This window comes from Poromitra crassiceps, assembly GCF_964638095.1.
Source record: "Poromitra crassiceps genome assembly, chromosome: 12".
Classification (NCBI taxonomy): Eukaryota; Metazoa; Chordata; class Actinopteri; order Beryciformes; family Melamphaidae; genus Poromitra; species Poromitra crassiceps.
In genome coordinates this window covers 33,189,376-33,208,293 of record NC_139632.1, presented here as the reverse complement: position 1 = coordinate 33,208,293, position 18,918 = coordinate 33,189,376, and the positions used below count along the sequence as shown (strand labels likewise).

The 18,918-nt window shown below is 45.8% G+C and overlaps 1 protein-coding gene across 1 annotated transcript in view; it reads right to left on the bottom strand.

The window, feature by feature from the left end:
- The window catches only part of LOC310786303 (regulator of nonsense transcripts 1-like), a 25,811-nt gene extending 6,893 nt beyond the window's left edge, over positions 1-18,918 (bottom strand). The window contains exons 1-16 of the mRNA XM_083647485.1: positions 18,560-18,918; positions 18,012-18,154; positions 16,581-16,670; positions 16,044-16,211; positions 13,561-13,741; positions 13,005-13,166; positions 10,852-10,939; positions 10,435-10,533; positions 9,445-9,553; positions 8,769-8,928; positions 7,854-7,972; positions 2,079-2,243; positions 1,428-1,542; positions 1,134-1,277; positions 684-897; positions 164-281 (exon numbers count right to left, since the gene is read on the bottom strand). Of these exons, the coding sequence (XP_083503611.1) occupies positions 164-281; positions 684-897; positions 1,134-1,277; positions 1,428-1,542; positions 2,079-2,243; positions 7,854-7,972; positions 8,769-8,928; positions 9,445-9,553; positions 10,435-10,533; positions 10,852-10,939; positions 13,005-13,166; positions 13,561-13,741; positions 16,044-16,211; positions 16,581-16,670; positions 18,012-18,154; positions 18,560-18,730 (2,246 nt within the window). The 5' untranslated portion in view covers positions 18,731-18,918. The remainder of the gene's footprint in view (positions 1-163; positions 282-683; positions 898-1,133; positions 1,278-1,427; positions 1,543-2,078; positions 2,244-7,853; positions 7,973-8,768; positions 8,929-9,444; positions 9,554-10,434; positions 10,534-10,851; positions 10,940-13,004; positions 13,167-13,560; positions 13,742-16,043; positions 16,212-16,580; positions 16,671-18,011; positions 18,155-18,559) is intronic.

Genomic DNA, 18,918 nt, shown 5'->3' with positions numbered 1-18,918 from the left:
CACACACACACACACACACACACACACACACACACACCACCCAGAGGAGGCAGTGTGCTGTGCTCCTACCTGTTGAGGTAGGACCACCCAGAGGAGGCAGTGTGCTGTGCTCCTACCTGTTGAGGTAGGACCACCCAGAGGAGGCAGTGTGCTGTGCTCCTACCTGTTGAGGTAGGACGTTCCTGAGCTGGCGATCTCCTCCTGGCCTTGAGTCACGTAGAAAAACATGGGCTTGTCCGGCTGCGGCCACTGGAAGTCAAAGCCCTTCTTGATGCGGTCAGCTTGGAGGAAGAGGGTGGAGGGGGAGGGGCTTAGTCAACAGAAGGGAAACTAAACTGCGTAACCACAGTGACCAACAGCTTCCACATCTCACTGCTCTACCAGTACAACTGACTTATTTGTAAAGAGCATTTCAACACAAGTGATATAGTGGAAAATAACAATTCCAACCATAACTAAGACTTCAAACGGTAGTAAACACTTATATAACATCAATTATAGACTATATGAAGACTGAAGTTAACCACCATGGGCTTGTCTGTCCTTCCCCCACCAACATGACAGGACAATATACAATTAACAAAAACTAGTACAATAAACAATGACATGATAGGTTGATTAATAACTAGCAAATGGAGGTTTATAATAAAAGCGCCCCCTCCTCTATGAAGAAGCGGACCAACCTGCGGTGACACCGTTCTGCAGGGAGCCCTCGTAGAAGATGTTGGAGGGGAAGGCACTGAGTGCTGGGTGCATGCGGTACTGGACCTGCAGGCGGATGGGCCGGATGCCCAGGACCACCAAGCGCTCGAACAGCGACTGGGACAGGCCCGCCTTGGCTGCCTTCTTACACATCACCACTGGACCCAGCTGGCAGTGGTCACCCACCAGTATGAGCTGGGAGGAAGAGGAAGAATGGTGGGTTGATTAAAACAGTTAAAAGATGCGGAAATCCTTACAATCCCCCCCTCCCCCCCACACCATTGTGATGAGTTGCTTGTTGTGTAGTTAGAGAGAGTGTGTGTGTGTACCTGCTTTGCCCCCAGCACCACAGGGACCATGCACTCGTGTGTGTGTGTGTGTACCTGCTTTGCCCCCAGCACCACAGGGACCATGTGTGTGTGTGTGTGTACCTGCTTTGCCCCCAGCACCACAGGGACCATGCACTCGGGCTCGGTGGCCTGGGTGCTCTCGTCGATCAGGATGGAGCGGAACTGCATCTTGGCCAGACGAGGGTCGCCGGCTCCCACACAGGTGCAGCAGATCACATCAGCGTTCTGCAGGGGTGACAGGTATTCATCTCAATCATTTGAGGAACAACAATATTGTAACTGCACTTCTGTCATCTCATATCAACTTTCTGCCCGTTTCTAACTCGAGCTGCTGTTTGAAGGTAAAGTGAACAGCTTGGCAGTTTGTCTCCTCACCATGAGAAGCTCCCTCTCGGCGGTGCGTTTTAAAGCCCGGTAGCGCTTCTCGTCGGCGGACGACAGCTCTCCGGTCTCGTCCTTCAGCTGCTGCAGTTTCTGGAGCTCTGGCATGCTGAGAGGAGACAACACGCAGGTAAGCATGGATTCACCTTAGAAACTACAAACAGATATGATGCTAAATTGGTATCTAGGGACTCCGCTTGGAGTGCATGTCGGGGCAGTTGACAGATTAGAGAAATGTGTTTCAGAACGCACAGAGAAGAGAATGAGAAACTCTCTTCTCTCTTAAAAACCAGGCTGTCGGCAAGTTTCATTCAACTAAATTTAGGACTTTCAAAAGACATTTTAACGCCGACTAGAATGGAAAATTTAGCAACTGAGGGCCAGGCAATTTCTCACCCAATGAACAGAGCACCAAAAACGATAAAATTTTAAGATGCTTAAAATCCTTCACTTAAATGTACAGGTTTTGAGTTCAGATATTAAAACATTTTACATTTTCATTCATACAGGCCCTGCAGATCTGGCAGGATGGAAAAGCTTTTCCCTGGAAAATTCTAAGTAAAAACTACGAAATTACGAAAACTGCATTGATATATTAAGCAACAGGAAATATGTCAGGACTCCATTTCCCAGCATGCCTCTGACCTGTCCATGTTGCTGATCTGGTTGTGCAGAGCCAGGAAAGAGACGGGCGAGTCGATGGCCTCGCGGCTCTTAGCACACAGCCGCACCACCTTCAGACCCGTCTGGTGGATCTTCTCCGTCAGCTGGTCCACAGCGATGTTACTGGGAGCACACACCAGCACCGGGCTACACACACACACACACACACACACACACACACACACACACACACACACACAGAGAGAGGGTCAGTACAGCAACAGTGTATTGGGATTATGGAAAATACTACCACACGAATGAATTTTACCTTTAGAGCATTTTTTCAAAAGCACAAGATTGCAAAGTTAAAGGAAGGCTTTCCCGTGGGGAATATGAAGATATATTAAATCTCACGGCCCTAAGGAATTTGAATCCGTTGAAATTTTTTAAATTGGTTGTTCAGAGCCTGAGCAATCAACCAAAATCCACTCTGTGTGTGTGTGTGTGGGGGGTGGGGGGGCTGGTGGGGGGGAGGGGCGGGTGCGGGGAGTCGAAATCCTACAGTTCCCACAATGCACTGGGCTCGCGTGGCCTTCGATTCCACGCCCACCCCTCAGTCATTTGGCTGATATCAAACTCCAGTAGGTGGCGGTAATGCACATATGCTTGCCAACCGCCATAAAACTCAAAGAAGAAGAAGAAGAAGGCTTCGACATAAAAACATTAGTAGAACAAGAATAATAATAAAAAAAATTGCCTCCAAATTGCACCAAATTTAAACGGTAGTATATATGTCGGGAGATGTCTTCATAAAAAAAATTCATGCATTTTCATGTATTTTCCTAGGAGTTATGAGCATCTGATGTTGTAACTATTTCATGTAAAAAAGAGTACATTGCTCAGCATTGATTTCGTAACTTCAAAAAAATTTGACGAGCTTTCCAATGCCACCAGTCCCGTGTCTGTAGGTGCTTCCGTTCCCGAGATATGGTTCTTTGCAAGGAGCTATGGGGAGCTAACATTAGCTAGCCTAGGCTATGCGGTGGAAAAAGATGGCTGCCTTTTGTTTTTCTTCAGGACCTCTAGAGGCGGAACCATGGCGGCACACCCCATCACTTGTAGTTCATAGGTGCTCGACTTCCGCAAGGCGGACTTGGCCTCTGACGTAAAACGCGTCGGCGAGGCCAAAAAATATGTGAGAGATGGTTGATTGCTCAGGCTGTGAACACTTGTTGAGCTACGCACCTCTTCCTGCTTCACCTGTGTCGCTAGCTATGGCGGCGTACCAAGCTATCGATTCACTAACAGACGCCAGAGCCTCCACACTGGCCTTTTCGGACTCGGACTCCGACACTATTTTAAATTTATTTCCTAGTTCTTCTTCCTTCACCCAAGCTGCGGACGGGTCTACTGACACGGCCGCGTCATTCACCCAGCGCCTTGAACAATTGTTGAAGCGCGAGACTCGCTTCAGTCTCCATGGCTCCACGCTGTCGCAATACTGGCGGAATAAACGCATCCCGAGAGGATTACGAATCAACAAGGAACCGGCGCTTGGGAGAAACAACGCAGATTTCTGTAAGCAATGGTGTGAAATTCTCAACAAATGTTCTTTAGACCTCATGTTGCTGGTCATTAAACATGCCGACTCTGAACTGTCCGAGACCCGTCGTGAAATTGTGAATCTTAAGAAAGAGATGTCTGACAAAATGAACTCTGAAACCCTTAAAGAAATAGCTTCCAAGAACACAGCTATCATCGCATCCTACGAGAAGGAACTACTTGACATCAAACTCAGCAAATACCGGAGGGACACCCTTGACTATAAGAACGGGCGGGTGTATTCCTGGTTGTCTTCTGACGGCTTCAGACCACATCATCGACACCACTACAGACGGGCAGAGTACACCGCTTCCAGCGGTCTTTCCACGGAGGAGTCGGGCAGTGAGGAGCGGACATCGGGCAGACAGCGCCGTTTTTTAGGCCCACCGACGCAGCAGCGCCGATATCTCACCAGATGGGCAACAAGAGGCGACCCACCCGGAGGGGAGGCCAGCGACACCGGTCGCGCTTACAGAGGGAGAGGAGGCCGCAGCCAGAGGGGCAGAACGTGGTCAACGTTTCCAACAGACACCTGACAACGCAGGAGACATCCATTTCATCTAAAGGTCTTTCTTTTGTTCCTTCTACCAAAGCTGATTCATTTAAGACTAGAGTCGAAATGTTCAAATTCTTAAGAAATGTTAAACTTCGTGCTTTCTTTGACAAGGGCCCCCCTCCTACACAGCCTCACCCCCCACAGACTCCGAGTCAGGGACCCGACTCTACCTCTGGGTCCACAAGACTGAGGGCCAAAAGTACATTTGTACCTCCTATGTTGAACTACTCTGTGGCCACCTTTTGCAGGCTGGTCGAACAAGACACTGTGCAGAAGGTACGTCAGTACTATAAGAAGAAACTTTACTCCAACATTGAACTTGATGAAAGAAAAGCCCTACTGTCTCTGTCTAATGATTCTTCCATTGTCATCAAGAATGCTGATAAAGGGGGTGCTATTGTAATACAGAATAAAGAAGCATATAGAACAGAAGTTTTGCGACAACTTGGTATGACTCAGTTTTACACTCCTTTAATAGGAGACCCCACAATTAAATTTATGCAGAAGGTTGACAATTTTTTGAGTAATGCTTTGAGCAATTCTTTGATCAGTCAGGATGAATATAAATTTTTGATACAGAAACATCCTGTACGTCCAGTGTTTTATACACTTCCTAAAATACACAAGAGTTGTATAGAGCCTATACCAGGAAGGCCTATTGTTGCTGGCTGTGGGTCAATCACAGAGCCCATTTCTCAATACATTGATTGCCACATAAAACATAGTGTGACACAACTTCCATCTTACCTTAAAGATACAACTGATTTTTTGAATAAATTAAACTCTTTACAACGTATTGGAGAGAATAGCTTGTTGTGTACGATGGATGTCAACAGTCTATACACCAATGTACCCCATGAGGAGGGTTTGGTGGCCTTATCATATTTTTTAGAGAAAAGATCAGCTCTGACACCCCCTAGTGATTTTCTGGTGGACCTTTCTAAGCTTGTGTTGAATACCAATTATTTTAAGTTTGAAAATGCTTTCTATCTTCAATGCCAAGGTGTGAGTATGGGAAGTCCTTGTTCGCCCAATTATGCTAATCTATTTATGGGGAAGTTTGAAGAAGATTTCGTGTATCACAATAATCCTTTCTCAGAATTGTTACATTGCTGGTTGAGATTCATTGATGACATTTTTTTCATCTTCACGGGGTCTCTCAATGAACTGGAAGAATTCAAGGTATACATTAACTCCAGACTATCCTCTATTTCATTTACTTTAGATCACAGTTTAGAATCAATTTCATTTTTAGATGTTTTGGTGACTAAATCGGAACATCTTATGACCAAGGTATATAGAAAACAAACTGACAGGAACAGCTTCCTGGACTTCTCCAGCTTTCATCCCCCTAGTCTCAAGAAAGGTTTGCCTTTCAGCCAGCTTCTGAGAACGAGGAGAATTTGCAGCACTGATAACACTTTTGAGGAACAAGCCTCTGAACTTTGTGAACGGTTCATACTTAAAGGATATGATAACCAAACTCTCAGTAAGAGCTTGCAGAGGGTTAGGGGCCTTAACAGACAGGACCTGCTAACACCAAAAGCCCCCTCTGTAAGGAAGTCCAATATTGTTTGTGCTACTACCTTTTCTCCTGCTTCATTAGACATTAAGAAAACCATTCTCAAACATTGGCACATCCTACACAGTGACCCCTTGGTGGGCCACGTGTTCGAGCAGCCCCCCATTTTTGCACAGAAACGTGCGAGGAACCTGAGAGATGCTCTGGTAAAAGCAGATTGCTACACATACCCCACACATTTTTTATCACACTTACCAACTGGTAATTTTCCTTGTGGAAATTGTATCCAATGTAATGCTATGATCAGAGGGGAATTTTTTGCCCACCCCCATTCTGGTAAAAAATACCACATTAATAATAGAATCTCTTGTAAAACTAAATTTGTGGTTTATTTGCTTAAGTGTCCATGTTCCAATATTTATGTGGGTAAGACTCAAAGGGAACTCAAAACTCGTATTTGTGAACACAAGTGTAGCATTAGAAACCGTGATGAGAAGTCGTCTGTGGCTAGACATTTTAATTCTATGGGCCATGATGTGTGTTCTCTCAGGTTTCAGGGAATAGAGGTTGTTAACCCTTTAAAAAGAGGTGGTGATAGGGACCGAGCCTTATTACAAAGAGAGGCGTTTTGGATCCACACACTCCAGTCAGAACACCCAAAAGGATTGAATGAAGAGTTACTGTTGGGCTGTTTCCTGTAAAAGCATTTCTTTTTTGGTATTCTGGTTTGTATTTGTAGTGTCATTTGTACTTTCTTAAATTTATAGCCTACATAGGCGTCAGTCTGCCTTGTCACTTTGAAGACAACAAAATGGTTTCTTTGACTGTTTTATTATTTTAATTTTATATAAAGTCCAGTCCTTTTTATTTCTCTCCTGCTGTTACTTTGAAGACAACAGGTCGTTTTCTCGAGGCTGTGGTATGTTTCTAATACGAATTATATATACCGTATATACATTTTTTCTATCTTTGTACTCGTATTAATGCTTGTGTACTATGCTGGGTTACATTCTAGTATATCTCATCGATGCATAATGCACTTTTCAAATGTACATATATATATATATATATTATACCCTTTTTTTCTACACTAATTGTTTGTACTTCCTGTCTGGCTGTATTTATACGCCCTTTTCCGCCTGACACAGCACAACGCTGACGAAGGCTAACGCTGAAACGCGTACGTTGTGGTGCAACAGGAATAAAAACCCTCAAAAGGATTCTCTGAGTGCTGGCTCCTTCTCTATTGCTTCAAGAAACTCTTGTGCCGTGCACCTTAAGACTTTAAATTATCCGGTGAGTGTGCGGGCTGATAGCTCTCCAGCTATATATCTGCTCAGGCTGTGAACAACCAATTTCAAAAATTTCAACGGATTCGAAAACCTTAGGGGCGTGAGATTTAATATATATTCATATTCCCCATGGGAAAGCCGTCCTTTAAAGAATAAGAAATAAAAAAAGGTTGAACACAACAGTAGCATAAAACAATCAAATTACAGAAATTCAACTTTTAGAATAAACTTGGTGCATCCAGACATATATTCCAACATGAAGCACAGTCACAATGTATTCATTCTAAGACCAATACATTTTCTTGGACTCTAAATTGGTTAAACTGAAACAGTGCCACCTGCTGGGCAGGTGGAAAACACAGTAGGACACTGTGTATAGAGCTCAACAGGCACGTGGTCGATTTGTTTTCCCGATGTTATTTTTTGTTCTTGCTTAAACGTTTGATTAATGTTTTACGGTCACTCACGATTCAGTAGGTCAGGGGTCGGCTTGGTTCGAGCCTTAAAACTCGTTATATAAGGACTTATCTAAATGTCTATGGTACTTCAGGGGGAAATTATGTCACGAAAGGTCACATGCTCGATTTGTCTAATCTGTTCATTCCACTGGTGAGTATAATGTACATCTGCTTTTTGTCCCTTTTTTGAGATACTGTGGTACCTAGTCGTCCTTTAGTTTTTGCATGAGCTTTTTGTGCGCAGCTCTTCAATGGGACATCTTACTACTTGTGCCTGGACACATCTACACAGAGTTATTAGTGGTTGTTTTGCAAAGTTGGTGAGCTGGGAGTTGAAGAAATGTAGTGTGTGTGTGTGTGTGTGTGTGTGTGTGTGTGATGTCGCACCCGTTGCCCTGGCGGGCCAAGTGGTAGACGACAGTGGCAGAGGTGACAGTCTTGCCGGTGCCGGGCGGACCCTGGATCAGACTGAGAGGCCGCTGCAGCACCGTCTTCACCGCATACACCTGCAGACACACAGGAGCAAAGAGGCGTGTGAAAAGCTGAGTCAGAGACAAACGCCACCGGATATTCAACATGGAATCTGCTTCAGTTCTGCTTTGGAAACCTAGCAGCCTAATGTATTTTATCCCCTTTGTAATCCTGTCTGTCTCCTTCCTTATTTTTATTTTACTTCATGTCTAGTTTCATTTTTATTCTACTCCCATTTTCTGTTGCTCAGTTTCTATGCACTCTCTTAGTGGATTATGTTTTATATCTTAATTGCACTTTGTAACAGTGGTTTATAAAGTGCTATAGCAAAGTTGATTACCAGTCACAGAGGCGCTCTGTGAAATCACTGCGCCTGGCGGCCATGTTTGGAAAGTAGTTCCGGCTATCTATTTACCTTAAAAAAAGACAGTTTCTCTGCATTTTGTATTCATATTTCATCTCATGGTGAGTACACGAGTGACAACATATACATAGTTTTATTGGCGCTGTTAGAATATGTTTTCGGTGACTTGAACGGCTGTACCGTTTACTCCAATTCATTTGCTAATCTAACTACCGGTAACTGAACGGCTGTAGCTCACAGCATACTGTGCGGAGAGTGACGACAAAGGCAGTGTTGATCTTGTTTATGTATGGGCCATATGGCAAATAGGCCCATACATACAAATCTCCCAAAAAGTTGGCCTATCCCTTTAAGTCCAAACCGAACATGAAAAGCCAAAACAGAGAGCTACTTCTGCCTTTGAAATCTCCCCCCTTGTTATGCAGAAATCAGCAGCAGGAATGTGGTGAACTGGATGAAAGTGAGACCTGGGAGTGGTTGAGGTCGGGCAGACCCTGGGCGGTGAAGCGTTTGGGCAGCTGACACTTGATGATGACGTCCTCCACCTCGTGACCCAGCAGCTTGTGGTAGATGTAGCCGGAGACCGAGGTCTCGTCCACCGCAAATGTCTTCAGGGCGCTCTGCATCCTGCGCGCACACAGGTGAGGGGGGCGTTACGGAAAGGATGAAACAGATATTAGTACTGCTAAGACGCACGCACGCTAACCAGTGCTTTCAATAAGGAATGCTAACGAGATGCTTTGGCACAACTTCAGGCTTCTTCCTGCATAGAGGAATTTGTGGTGCCACCCAAAAAAGGTTTTAGCCAATCCCAAAAGGCCCAAGGCCAAGGAAGTCCTGACACTGACTGATATAACTGAGTTCAGGATGACCCTGACTGCAGTGCATACTCAAGCACTTTTACTTTCACTTTAGAGACTTTCAAAGTTAAAGCCCCAGGATTGTACCTTGAAATGCTTTCTAAAACTTGGGCTGCTGTAAAAACTCATTGCACCATAAGTTCGGACACTGAACTTATGGGCCCAAGGGTCCACCGAGGGAAAATAGGCCAAAAACATCACACTGTAATATGGAGACTTCAGAGCCCTCAAATTAAATGCGCTCATAATGGCAGGAATGTACAGGTGTAAAGTTTGCGTCTACCTGTCAAATGAAGTGGATTTCCACACGAAATCCACCTGGAAGTTGTGGGGAATCTCCACCGGCGCTCCGACACTGCTCCGCAGCTCGATGGCAATCTCATCTCCGTAGTCTTGAAACAGGCCGTTAAGGAAAGAAGTGGAAGCAGAGCACCAGCACCAGCACCAGCACCAGCACCAGCACTTCCTGCTTACAGTCAAAACAGCAGACTGTACTGGGCTTTTATCTGCTGTGAAGTAGGGCTGTCAAAGAATATTCTATATTCGAATATATATTCGAATATAAAAATGAATGAAATTTGGATTTTGGTCAGTAGATGGCAACATTGTGCAATCTGAGATAAAAGTTGTTTGCAAGCTACGTAGCTAAGCTAGTTAGCCACCACACAGCTGCTGTTTATGTGGAGCTACGGGTGCTGAATAGGGACAGACCAGACTGCAGCAAGGCAAAGCAGTATTCCTCGTCGCCCGACTTCACTATCGTCTGAAGGCTGTAGTGAGCTGAGTTTTTCACCTACAGTGAAGATTCTGTTATCAGATTAAACTAGACGATCTAACGAATCCATTGATGAAGCTAGCAGGATAACGGTCTAAATATCGTCTATTTTTTTGCGGGGGAAATCTATGAGTTTAGCACCATTAAATACACTGTTACAGACATAATATTAATAATATAGATATTCGAATATAATCGAAAAAATATGTATTTTTAGAAGGAATATTCAAATTTTGACAACCCTACTGTGAAGGTGTAAATGTTCCCTAGATAGAGGTTTAGAAAATAAAAGGGAATAAATAATGGTGGGGTAATTCTAACATTTTAAGAAATGTGTCAGTCAACCAAGTTGCTCACAGTGTGAACTGTGAACAGTTGTTTGACCAAAGCAGAGGAGCTGATCAAACTGTCCCCCTTGTGTCATTTTGGACATATGAATGCAGACAGCCAGCTTGGAAGCCACAGGAGACATGTGACTAAATAAGAGTGAAAGGATACTGTCGGGGACTTTGATGACGTGGCCGATGCCTTTCCACAGCGGGGCCAGGTCTCCCTTGTAGCGCAGGCAGATCTCATCGCCTTGCATCAGCCGCATATCTGGGGACGGGTCAAAGAACACAAGTAAGCAACAACAACAACAAACTGTGCTGAAAACGTCCCACGGGTAAATTAGGAATGATGGGTTTTCGGGAATGAGCCAAATCATACAATACAATCATACAATACCGTACGCACACAAAAACAGCACGAAACCCCGCAAAAAAAATCTAAGCAAAAAACAAGCACACCACGGCACCGAGATGCAGGTGGGGGGGGCTGCGTGCGATGCTGGGGGGTGGGGGGCTCGGGGGCTCTATATGCACCACAGAACCACTGGGATGATGAAGAGGAAGGAAGTGAAGCTGAGAGAATTACCACCTGAGTCCGTCTTGGGCAGTGTGAAATAAGCAATCCGCTTTTTATTCAGCCCCAGGTCCCACCTGACCGTTATATTGTCCTGGGTCTGCAGACGACAAGAGGAAATACAAAGTTAGTTATATTGTCCTGGGTCTGCAGACGACAAGAGGAAATACAAAGTTAGTTATATTGTCCTGGGTCTGCAGTCGACAAGAGGAAATACAAAGTTAGTTATATTGTCCTGGGTCTGCAGTCGACAAGAGGAAATACAAAGTTAGTTATATTGTCCTGGGTCTGCAGACGACAAGAGGACATACAAAGTTAGTTATATTGTCCTGGGTCTGCAGTCGACAAGAGGAAATACAAAGTTAGTTATATTGTCCTGGGTCTGCAGACGACAAGAGGACATACAAAGTTAGTTATATTGTCCTGGGTCTGCAGTCGACAAGAGGAAATACAAAGTTAGTTATATTGTCCTGGGTCTGCAGACAACAAGAGGAAATACAACATCAGTTATATTGTCCTGGGTCTGCAGACAACAAGAGGAAATACAACATCAGTTATATTGTCCTGGGTCTGCAGACAACAAGAGGAAATACAACATCAGTTATATTGTCCTGGGTCTGCAGACAACAAGAGGAAATACAACTTCAGTTATATTGTCCTGGGTCTGCAGACGACAAGAGGAAATACAACATCAGTTATATTGTCCTGGGTCTGCAGACGACAAGAGGAAATACAAAGTTAGTTATATTGTCCTGGGTCTGCAGTCGACAAGAGGAAATACAAAGTTAGTTATATTGTCCTGGGTCTGCAGACAACAAGAGGAAATACAACATCAGTTATATTGTCCTGGGTCTGCAGACGACAAGAGGAAATACAACATCAGTTATATTGTCCTGGGTCTGCAGACGACAAGAGGAAATACAAAGTTAGTTATATTGTCCTGGGTCTGCAGACGACAAGAGGAAATACAAAGTCAGTTATATTGTCCTGGGTCTGCAGACGATAAGAGGAAATACAAAGTTAGTTATATTGTCCTGGGTCTGCAGACGACAAGAGGAAATACAAAGTTAGTTATATTGTCCTGGGTCTGCAGACGACAAGAGGAAATACAACATCAGTTATATTGTCCTGGGTCTGCAGACGACAAGAGGAAATACAACATCAGTTATATTGTCCTGGGTCTGCAGACGACAAGAGGAAATACAACATCAGTTATATTGTCCTGGGTCTGCAGACAACAAGAGGAAATACAACATCAGTTATATTGTCCTGGGTCTGCAGACAACAAGAGGAAATACAACATCAGTTATATTGTCCTGGGTCTGCAGACGACAAGAGGAAATACAACATCAGTTATATTGTCCTGGGTCTGCAGACAACAAGAGGAAATACAAAGTCAGTTATATTGTCCTGGGTCTGCAGTCGACAAGAGGACATACAAAATCAGTTGACATTTTATGCTTTTAGCTCCAGAGAGACTTACAACAACAATACCAACAGCCCCCTGACAATATTCCTGAAGCCCTAGGACAGAGAGGATTTTCTGGACAGTATTTATCAATATGAAAAGGAGATTCTGACTCTATTTCACATATACAAATTAAAAAGTTCACAAAAACATCTGTATTACAAGGAGCTAGTAGACAGTTTATTGAGTGTAATCACTCCTGATTTGAAGTGGAAACCAAACTGCAGGCTTCCATGCACACAACTAAGAACTCTAAATAACTAAGAACTCCACCACAAATATACAGACAGGAAGTCTGCAGTAGAGTGCTGGAATGATTCGAGCAAAAGGAGAAGTGAGTAATAATGAGTGTGTGTGGGGGGAGGGGGCAAAACAACCTGTCTTCACTAGAAATTAGTGCGGTTTAGTTTTTCCCGCCAAAATAACTACACTGACATTTGTTTTCAATGTTGAAAAATGTCATTCCATTTTGTCACCGTTGAATGAAAACCGCCTATCTCCAAAAAGTACTTTTCACCAATTCAGCCCAGGAATTGGTTCTGAGCAGGTTTGAAGCACAACACTGCTGTGGAAACCCACACACTGCTCTTGAAACCCACACACACTGCTCTTGAAACCCACACACCCACAACATAAACAACCATGGACACTTGTGATTCAGGTAATATGGCAAAGAGGACACGGCACAGGGTGCTACCTGGGACTCTTTGAGCTTCTTGTCGTAGTCGGCCTCCAGTTTGACCAGCGGGCCGAAGATGTTCTGGTACTGGTAGGCGTCCTCATAGCGAAGCAGCACGTGCTGCGGCTCCTCGTCCACGCCGGGCTTCTCCAGGTCCTCCAGGGTGGCGCCGGGGTTGTCCTGGAGGGAGCCGGGTCACAGCGGGGTTAAAGGTTAAGGCTGGGGGCTACTCTGCTTACAGCACTGCTTCCTCAATATTCTCTACAGTAAGGCATACCGCGGTATATACTTTTACTATGTATCCAGTCTGACAAATACTTTTACTATGTATCCAGTCTGACAAATACTTTTACTATGTATCCAGTCTGACAAATATGTGTAGGTAATTCTTCTGCTTTTTCGTGCCATTCGGAAACTTTGGGAAATGATCAAATTTGTTTTCCAAAGAGTCCAGAGTCCAGACTCTGGTATTCTTTATTCTACCACAATTTATTGATGCATGTTCTTTTCCACCACCTCATTCAGCGCCACACTGTGGTGACCTGCTCAGACCTCCTTGCTGCTCGCTGCCTACCTTCCACAGCTCCTCCAGCTTGTTGATCTGCTGGGCGGTGATCTGGCGCGCCCGCAGCTGCTCCTGCTCCGACGGGATCTTCACCAGCCAGGACAGGAAGCAGCGGTCCTGGATGAGCGGCTGCCACTGCGAGCTGTCCCAGTTGATGTCCTTCAGGCTGCTCTGGCTGGCACAGGGCTGCCTGCAGGGGGACAGACAGGGCAGAGACACAGAGGTCACACACACACACACACACACACAGGACGAGGGGACTTTGTGTCTCCCAGAGGGAAAGTCAGTTGTTCAACTGGCATGTAGTGTTTTTAGCAGGTTAACAGTTGACTTCTGGCAAACTGGATATTTCACAACCTTACGTGTCCTTACCTACAGTGACAGAAACGTGTGATTTGGTGGTGGCCCGTGCTGATATTGTGGCAGTGCGCACCACAAGAAGAGACAAACACTACATGAAAAGCTAAGTAAGAGTTCACAACACTGTCATTTGCCAAAGGATATCATCCTGATCTGATGCCATCATTTCACATATCACAGGGCGATTAGCGTAGTGAGCCTGCCATCATTAAAAACACCTGTATTGCAAGGTGCTGGTAAACAGTAAACACAGTTACTTGATAGCAACTAAGCACTCCTGAACCCAGGTGATTTTAAGCAAATAGAAACCAAATGGCAGTTTTCCATGCACATAACTAGGAACTCTAAATAGCTCAAGCGGAAAACATACTTCTGCGCCAGCCTCGACTTGGAGCCTTGCCGCCGTCGACAGCGAGTATGACGCAATCGTGTTGTTTACCAATAACGTGCAATCATGTCGGAGAAGTTGAGGTTTCATGCTATGCAGAAGGATTTACTAGATGAGGAACAAGCATTGTTTGTATTGTAAAATGAGGAAATGGCCTTTCCCTGAGCGGCACTCCCTGTACTAACTGTTTGGTATTGTATTGTCCTGTATGTGAACGATTGCTTATAAAGTTGTTAAAAAAAAACATTGCTGTCGTCCTCCCCTCTCACAACAATCTCGTGCTGTTCATGTCATGTCACGGCGGCGCCACCTAGTCACATTTTTGAGGAGCTGCACGTCCCCTGCGCTGACAGGCTCACAAGCCACGGCGCACCCCTCGCCGCTGGCTTTGACGCAGATTCAGAACCATGTAAGGCTTTAAGAACTTGACCACAAATATAGAAACAGGAGGTCTGCAGTAGAGAGCGCTGGAGTGCTTAGATCAAAAGGAGAAATTATCTAATATGTGGGGAAGGAGGGCAGCAACACATCCTGTCTTCACTAGAAATTGTGGAAGTTTAAGTTTCACGTTTGTTTTTCGTGGGTTAGAAACGGACAGGGAAGGTGTGCGACTGTGCGTGGTGAGTTTACAAGCAAGATTAGCACGATCAGTCTCTGCTGTGACTGAACATAACATCATGTGCAGCGCTAAAGATCGCTTTCCATTCATCTGACCAACTTTTGATTTGCTGATATTGTGGCACTGCCACACAAAAAAGCCTATGTATGGGAAACACTGAACCTGGGGCACAATACACAACAAACACTATATGAAACGCTAAGTGCGAGTTTAATAACACTGTAATACCCCGACAATCACCTGATGTGACATATCAACATACAGTACGTCACGCTGTGCTGTTCCCATACAAATCAACAAATGACGAAGTAAGCAAGTAACTGAGCAGGTGGGGGATCAGCGTCTCCCTCAAGGGCAGGACTTTGACGGGACACGGGATGGGGTTACAGGACGATGTGCGACCCCCTCCCCCCTCCTCTGTACCTGCACAGCAGCACCACCCCCCCCCCCTCCTCTGTACCTGCACAGCAGCACCACCCCCCCCCCCCTCCTCTGTACCTGCACAGCAGCACCCCCCCCCCCCTCCTCTGTACCTGCACAGCAGCACCACCCTCCCCCCCTCCTCTGTACCTGCACAGCAGCACCACCCCCCCCCTCCTCTGTACCTGCACAGCAGCACCACCCTCCCGCCCTCCTCTGTACCTGCACAGCAGCACCACCCTCCCCCCCTCCTCTGTACCTGCACAGCAGCACCACCCTCCCCCCTCCTCCGTACCTGCACAGCAGCACCACCCTCCCCCCCTCCTCTGTACCTGCACAGCAGCACCACCCTCCCCCCTCCTCTGTACCTGCACAGCAGCACCACCCTCCCCCCTCCTCCGTACCTGCACAGCAGCACCACCCTCCCCCCTCCTCTGTACCTGCACAGCAGCACCACCCTCCCCCCCTCCTCCGTACCTGCACAGCAGCACCACCCTCCCCCCCTCCTCTGTACCTGCACAGCAGCACCAACCTCCCCCCCCCCCTCCTCTGTACCTGCACAGCAGCACCACCCTGCCCCCTCCTCTGTACCTGCACAACAGCAGCACCACCCCCCCCCCGCTCTGTACCTGCACAGCAGCACCACCCTCCTCCCCCCCTCCTCTGTACCTGCACAGCAGCACCACCCTCCCCCCTCCTCCGTACCTGCACAGCAGCACCACCACAGAGTCGGCCTTGGCAGGGATGAAGCCCAGCAGGAAGACATTGCGGCAGCCGCAGTTGTAGCACTCCAGCACCGTCTCGCCCAGCGGCCCGTCTTTATGCAGGGTCACCTCTTTGCATTTGGCTCTCACCAAGTGGTTCACAATGTGGCTGGAAGTCAGAGAGCAGCGGTTAATCAAACACTGATCACATCAGGGTGGAAATATCACAATCTCTCCTATTAAACTCCATTGTAGCTGCTGGAAATATGTGGATGTGATGTCACATCGTTTACAATTGGCCAGATTATCCACCAAGAAGAAAAATAGAACAAACTGCTAAATGGACCCAGGAAGGCAAAGAAAATGACCAATAGTTGATTTTGTGTTTTAGGGTGTCGTGTGACGTGCGTGCCATTTCATTTTATTTTGACATGGAACACAATATTTGGAATCCACTAATCAAATGAATAAGTTTGTTTGCTGTCCTGACACTGAAATGTGAGGCTCAGTAAGATCATGAAAAGGTTGGGCTGCACACCTGCCAGACGTGTTGCCTCGTCCGTTGCAGAACCACTTCTTGCTGGTGTTGCAGTACACCACACAGGCCGGGTCGTGGATACCACAGTAGCTGTGAAAGAACACAAGGCACTTTGAGATTAATCTGACTCACCCCAAGAGTCAAAAATACTACTGTATATCTATAGAGACACATGGTGGACAGTCAAACTGATGAGTTACAGAATTACAGAGTAAATATCGATATATACACACAGACAGTCCAGACATTTTACTCATCTTTAGGACCTCCTAGTAATTTCAGCAGCATAAAGATGAAGCTGATCCACCAAGCAGCGCGTTATTTAAATAAAATCTATTTTTTTTTTAGAAATGGTTAACACTGCTCACTATGCCAAGTTGGTGAGGACAACGAGATGAACCAATTATATTGTGATAAGTGCTGCTTGATGTCCTGGATGCATGGAGAATTGAAGAATGGAAACTAGTAATGACTTAATGATTTTGGTGTTCAATATGAGCTACTCCGTCTTCATCTTGTCGCTTCATAACTGCCATATATGACCCCATACATATTAGAAATGGATCTGTGAGATGACCGGAGCTTAAAACCACGGAAAATGTTGTCATATGTATATCTGGACAGTACAACAATATTTTGCCAAAGCTCTCCAAACTTTTTGTGCAAGTTTCCAAACCTACAAAGACCTGGAAATTACCAAATTGTTTTTTCATACATTTCCAGACCTGTGTAGCTCGGTACAAGAGAGAATCATATGAACCAGAGTTCAAGGCGAACAGATGCTCAAACTGTACAAAACATAGTATCGACAGTGGACTAGCCATTTACAAAAATACAATACTTATACCATTTGAAAAATACACTAATATTGTCTCCATGACCAGTAGTAATCTCTTTAATAAGTGTTAGGCTGCAGCCACACTGATCCGTGGTATCTGTACGTCCCCGTTCATTTCAATTCATTTTCAAAGACAGCTGTCAGTTCCGCGCTGGCATATGCATGGGTGCTGGCGTGATTGTTTTTTATTTTACTGAACTTTTTGGACTGGTGTCCACTGTCCAGGTTGTGCAGCGAAGCTTGTTTGCATCCCTCACTTATACTCCTTATTGGTTCGGTTCTTTATCGATACTCTTATTGGTTCTTTTGCATTACAAAATAATTGGTTTAAAAAAAGAATAAATTCAGAACATGATAATAATGTATTTCATATTTTAAATATAACTAAATGTTTCGGGCCTAAAATTCATTTGGCAAATTTAGGGGGAATTCCCTCCTTATATGATTCACGTGGGGGATTTTATACACTGGGGGGGGGGGGTCTTGAATTCTGTCCATTTTCGGATCAGTGTGGCCGTCCACTGCCTTATGACCACATGTGATTACGAGTTCAGGTTGCTAAGCCAAAGTGAAGTGCAGCTCGGCCTGTGTACCTGCAGGCATGCAGCGGCAGGTCTTTGGTGTAGTAAGTGTCTTCTTCATCCTCCTCGAAGTTGAGCTCGGCCAGCAGCTGGCTGGTCTTGGCCACAGACTCGTCCACCCCTCCGTTATGAAGCCCCTCATCAGGACCGTTCACCTGCACCGCAACACACAGCAGCTAGCAACTGACACAGGTGAGGCCAACACAGCGTGCCAATAGTCGGATGTACTGTCAATCAATGTACGATTGTCAAAGATGGCATCGTGGCATCTTTGTCGTTATAGTTATACAGGACATCGGGTTAGCTTAACACTGTGTTGATCATAAACAAACATGCCAAGTTAGCTAGCTAGCTTTAGCATTTAGCTAGCGAGCTGACTGGCTAGGAATATAACGTTACCGCTAATGTCATTCAGCTAAACGTTTACAGTTGGCTAACATTAGCTGGCTAGCGCCGATATACGGGAGCTGAATATCAGCTAGCTAGCTAAACTAGCGCTAACCGCGCTCCACAGGCTGCTTCCTGTGTTGAGGTTGAGGGAGGCTCAGAGCTACACAGACCTGGCCGTCCAACTGGCTCTGGGTCTGGCCTTGGGTCTGCGTCTGGCTCGGCAGGGTAAAGTCGGTGAATTCGTACTCGGAGCCCTGGGTGTCCGCTCCGAGCAGCTCCGTTTCCTCGGTGTCCAGGAAGGTGAGGGTCTGGGAGCTCGGCCCGTACGCCTCCACACTCATCTCGACAGCACAACTTTCGCTTTAGTAAACGGTTTCCCGGTGCTCGCCCAGAGATGGTTAAAATCCTCCGGTAACTGTTTATCGATAAAACAGCGCTGCAGCCACCGTTGCTAGCCTGAATTTTAACCCAAAGGAAAATGGAACCGAACAGAACCTCGAGAGGGCTTCAGGTCCAACAGCAAACAGTG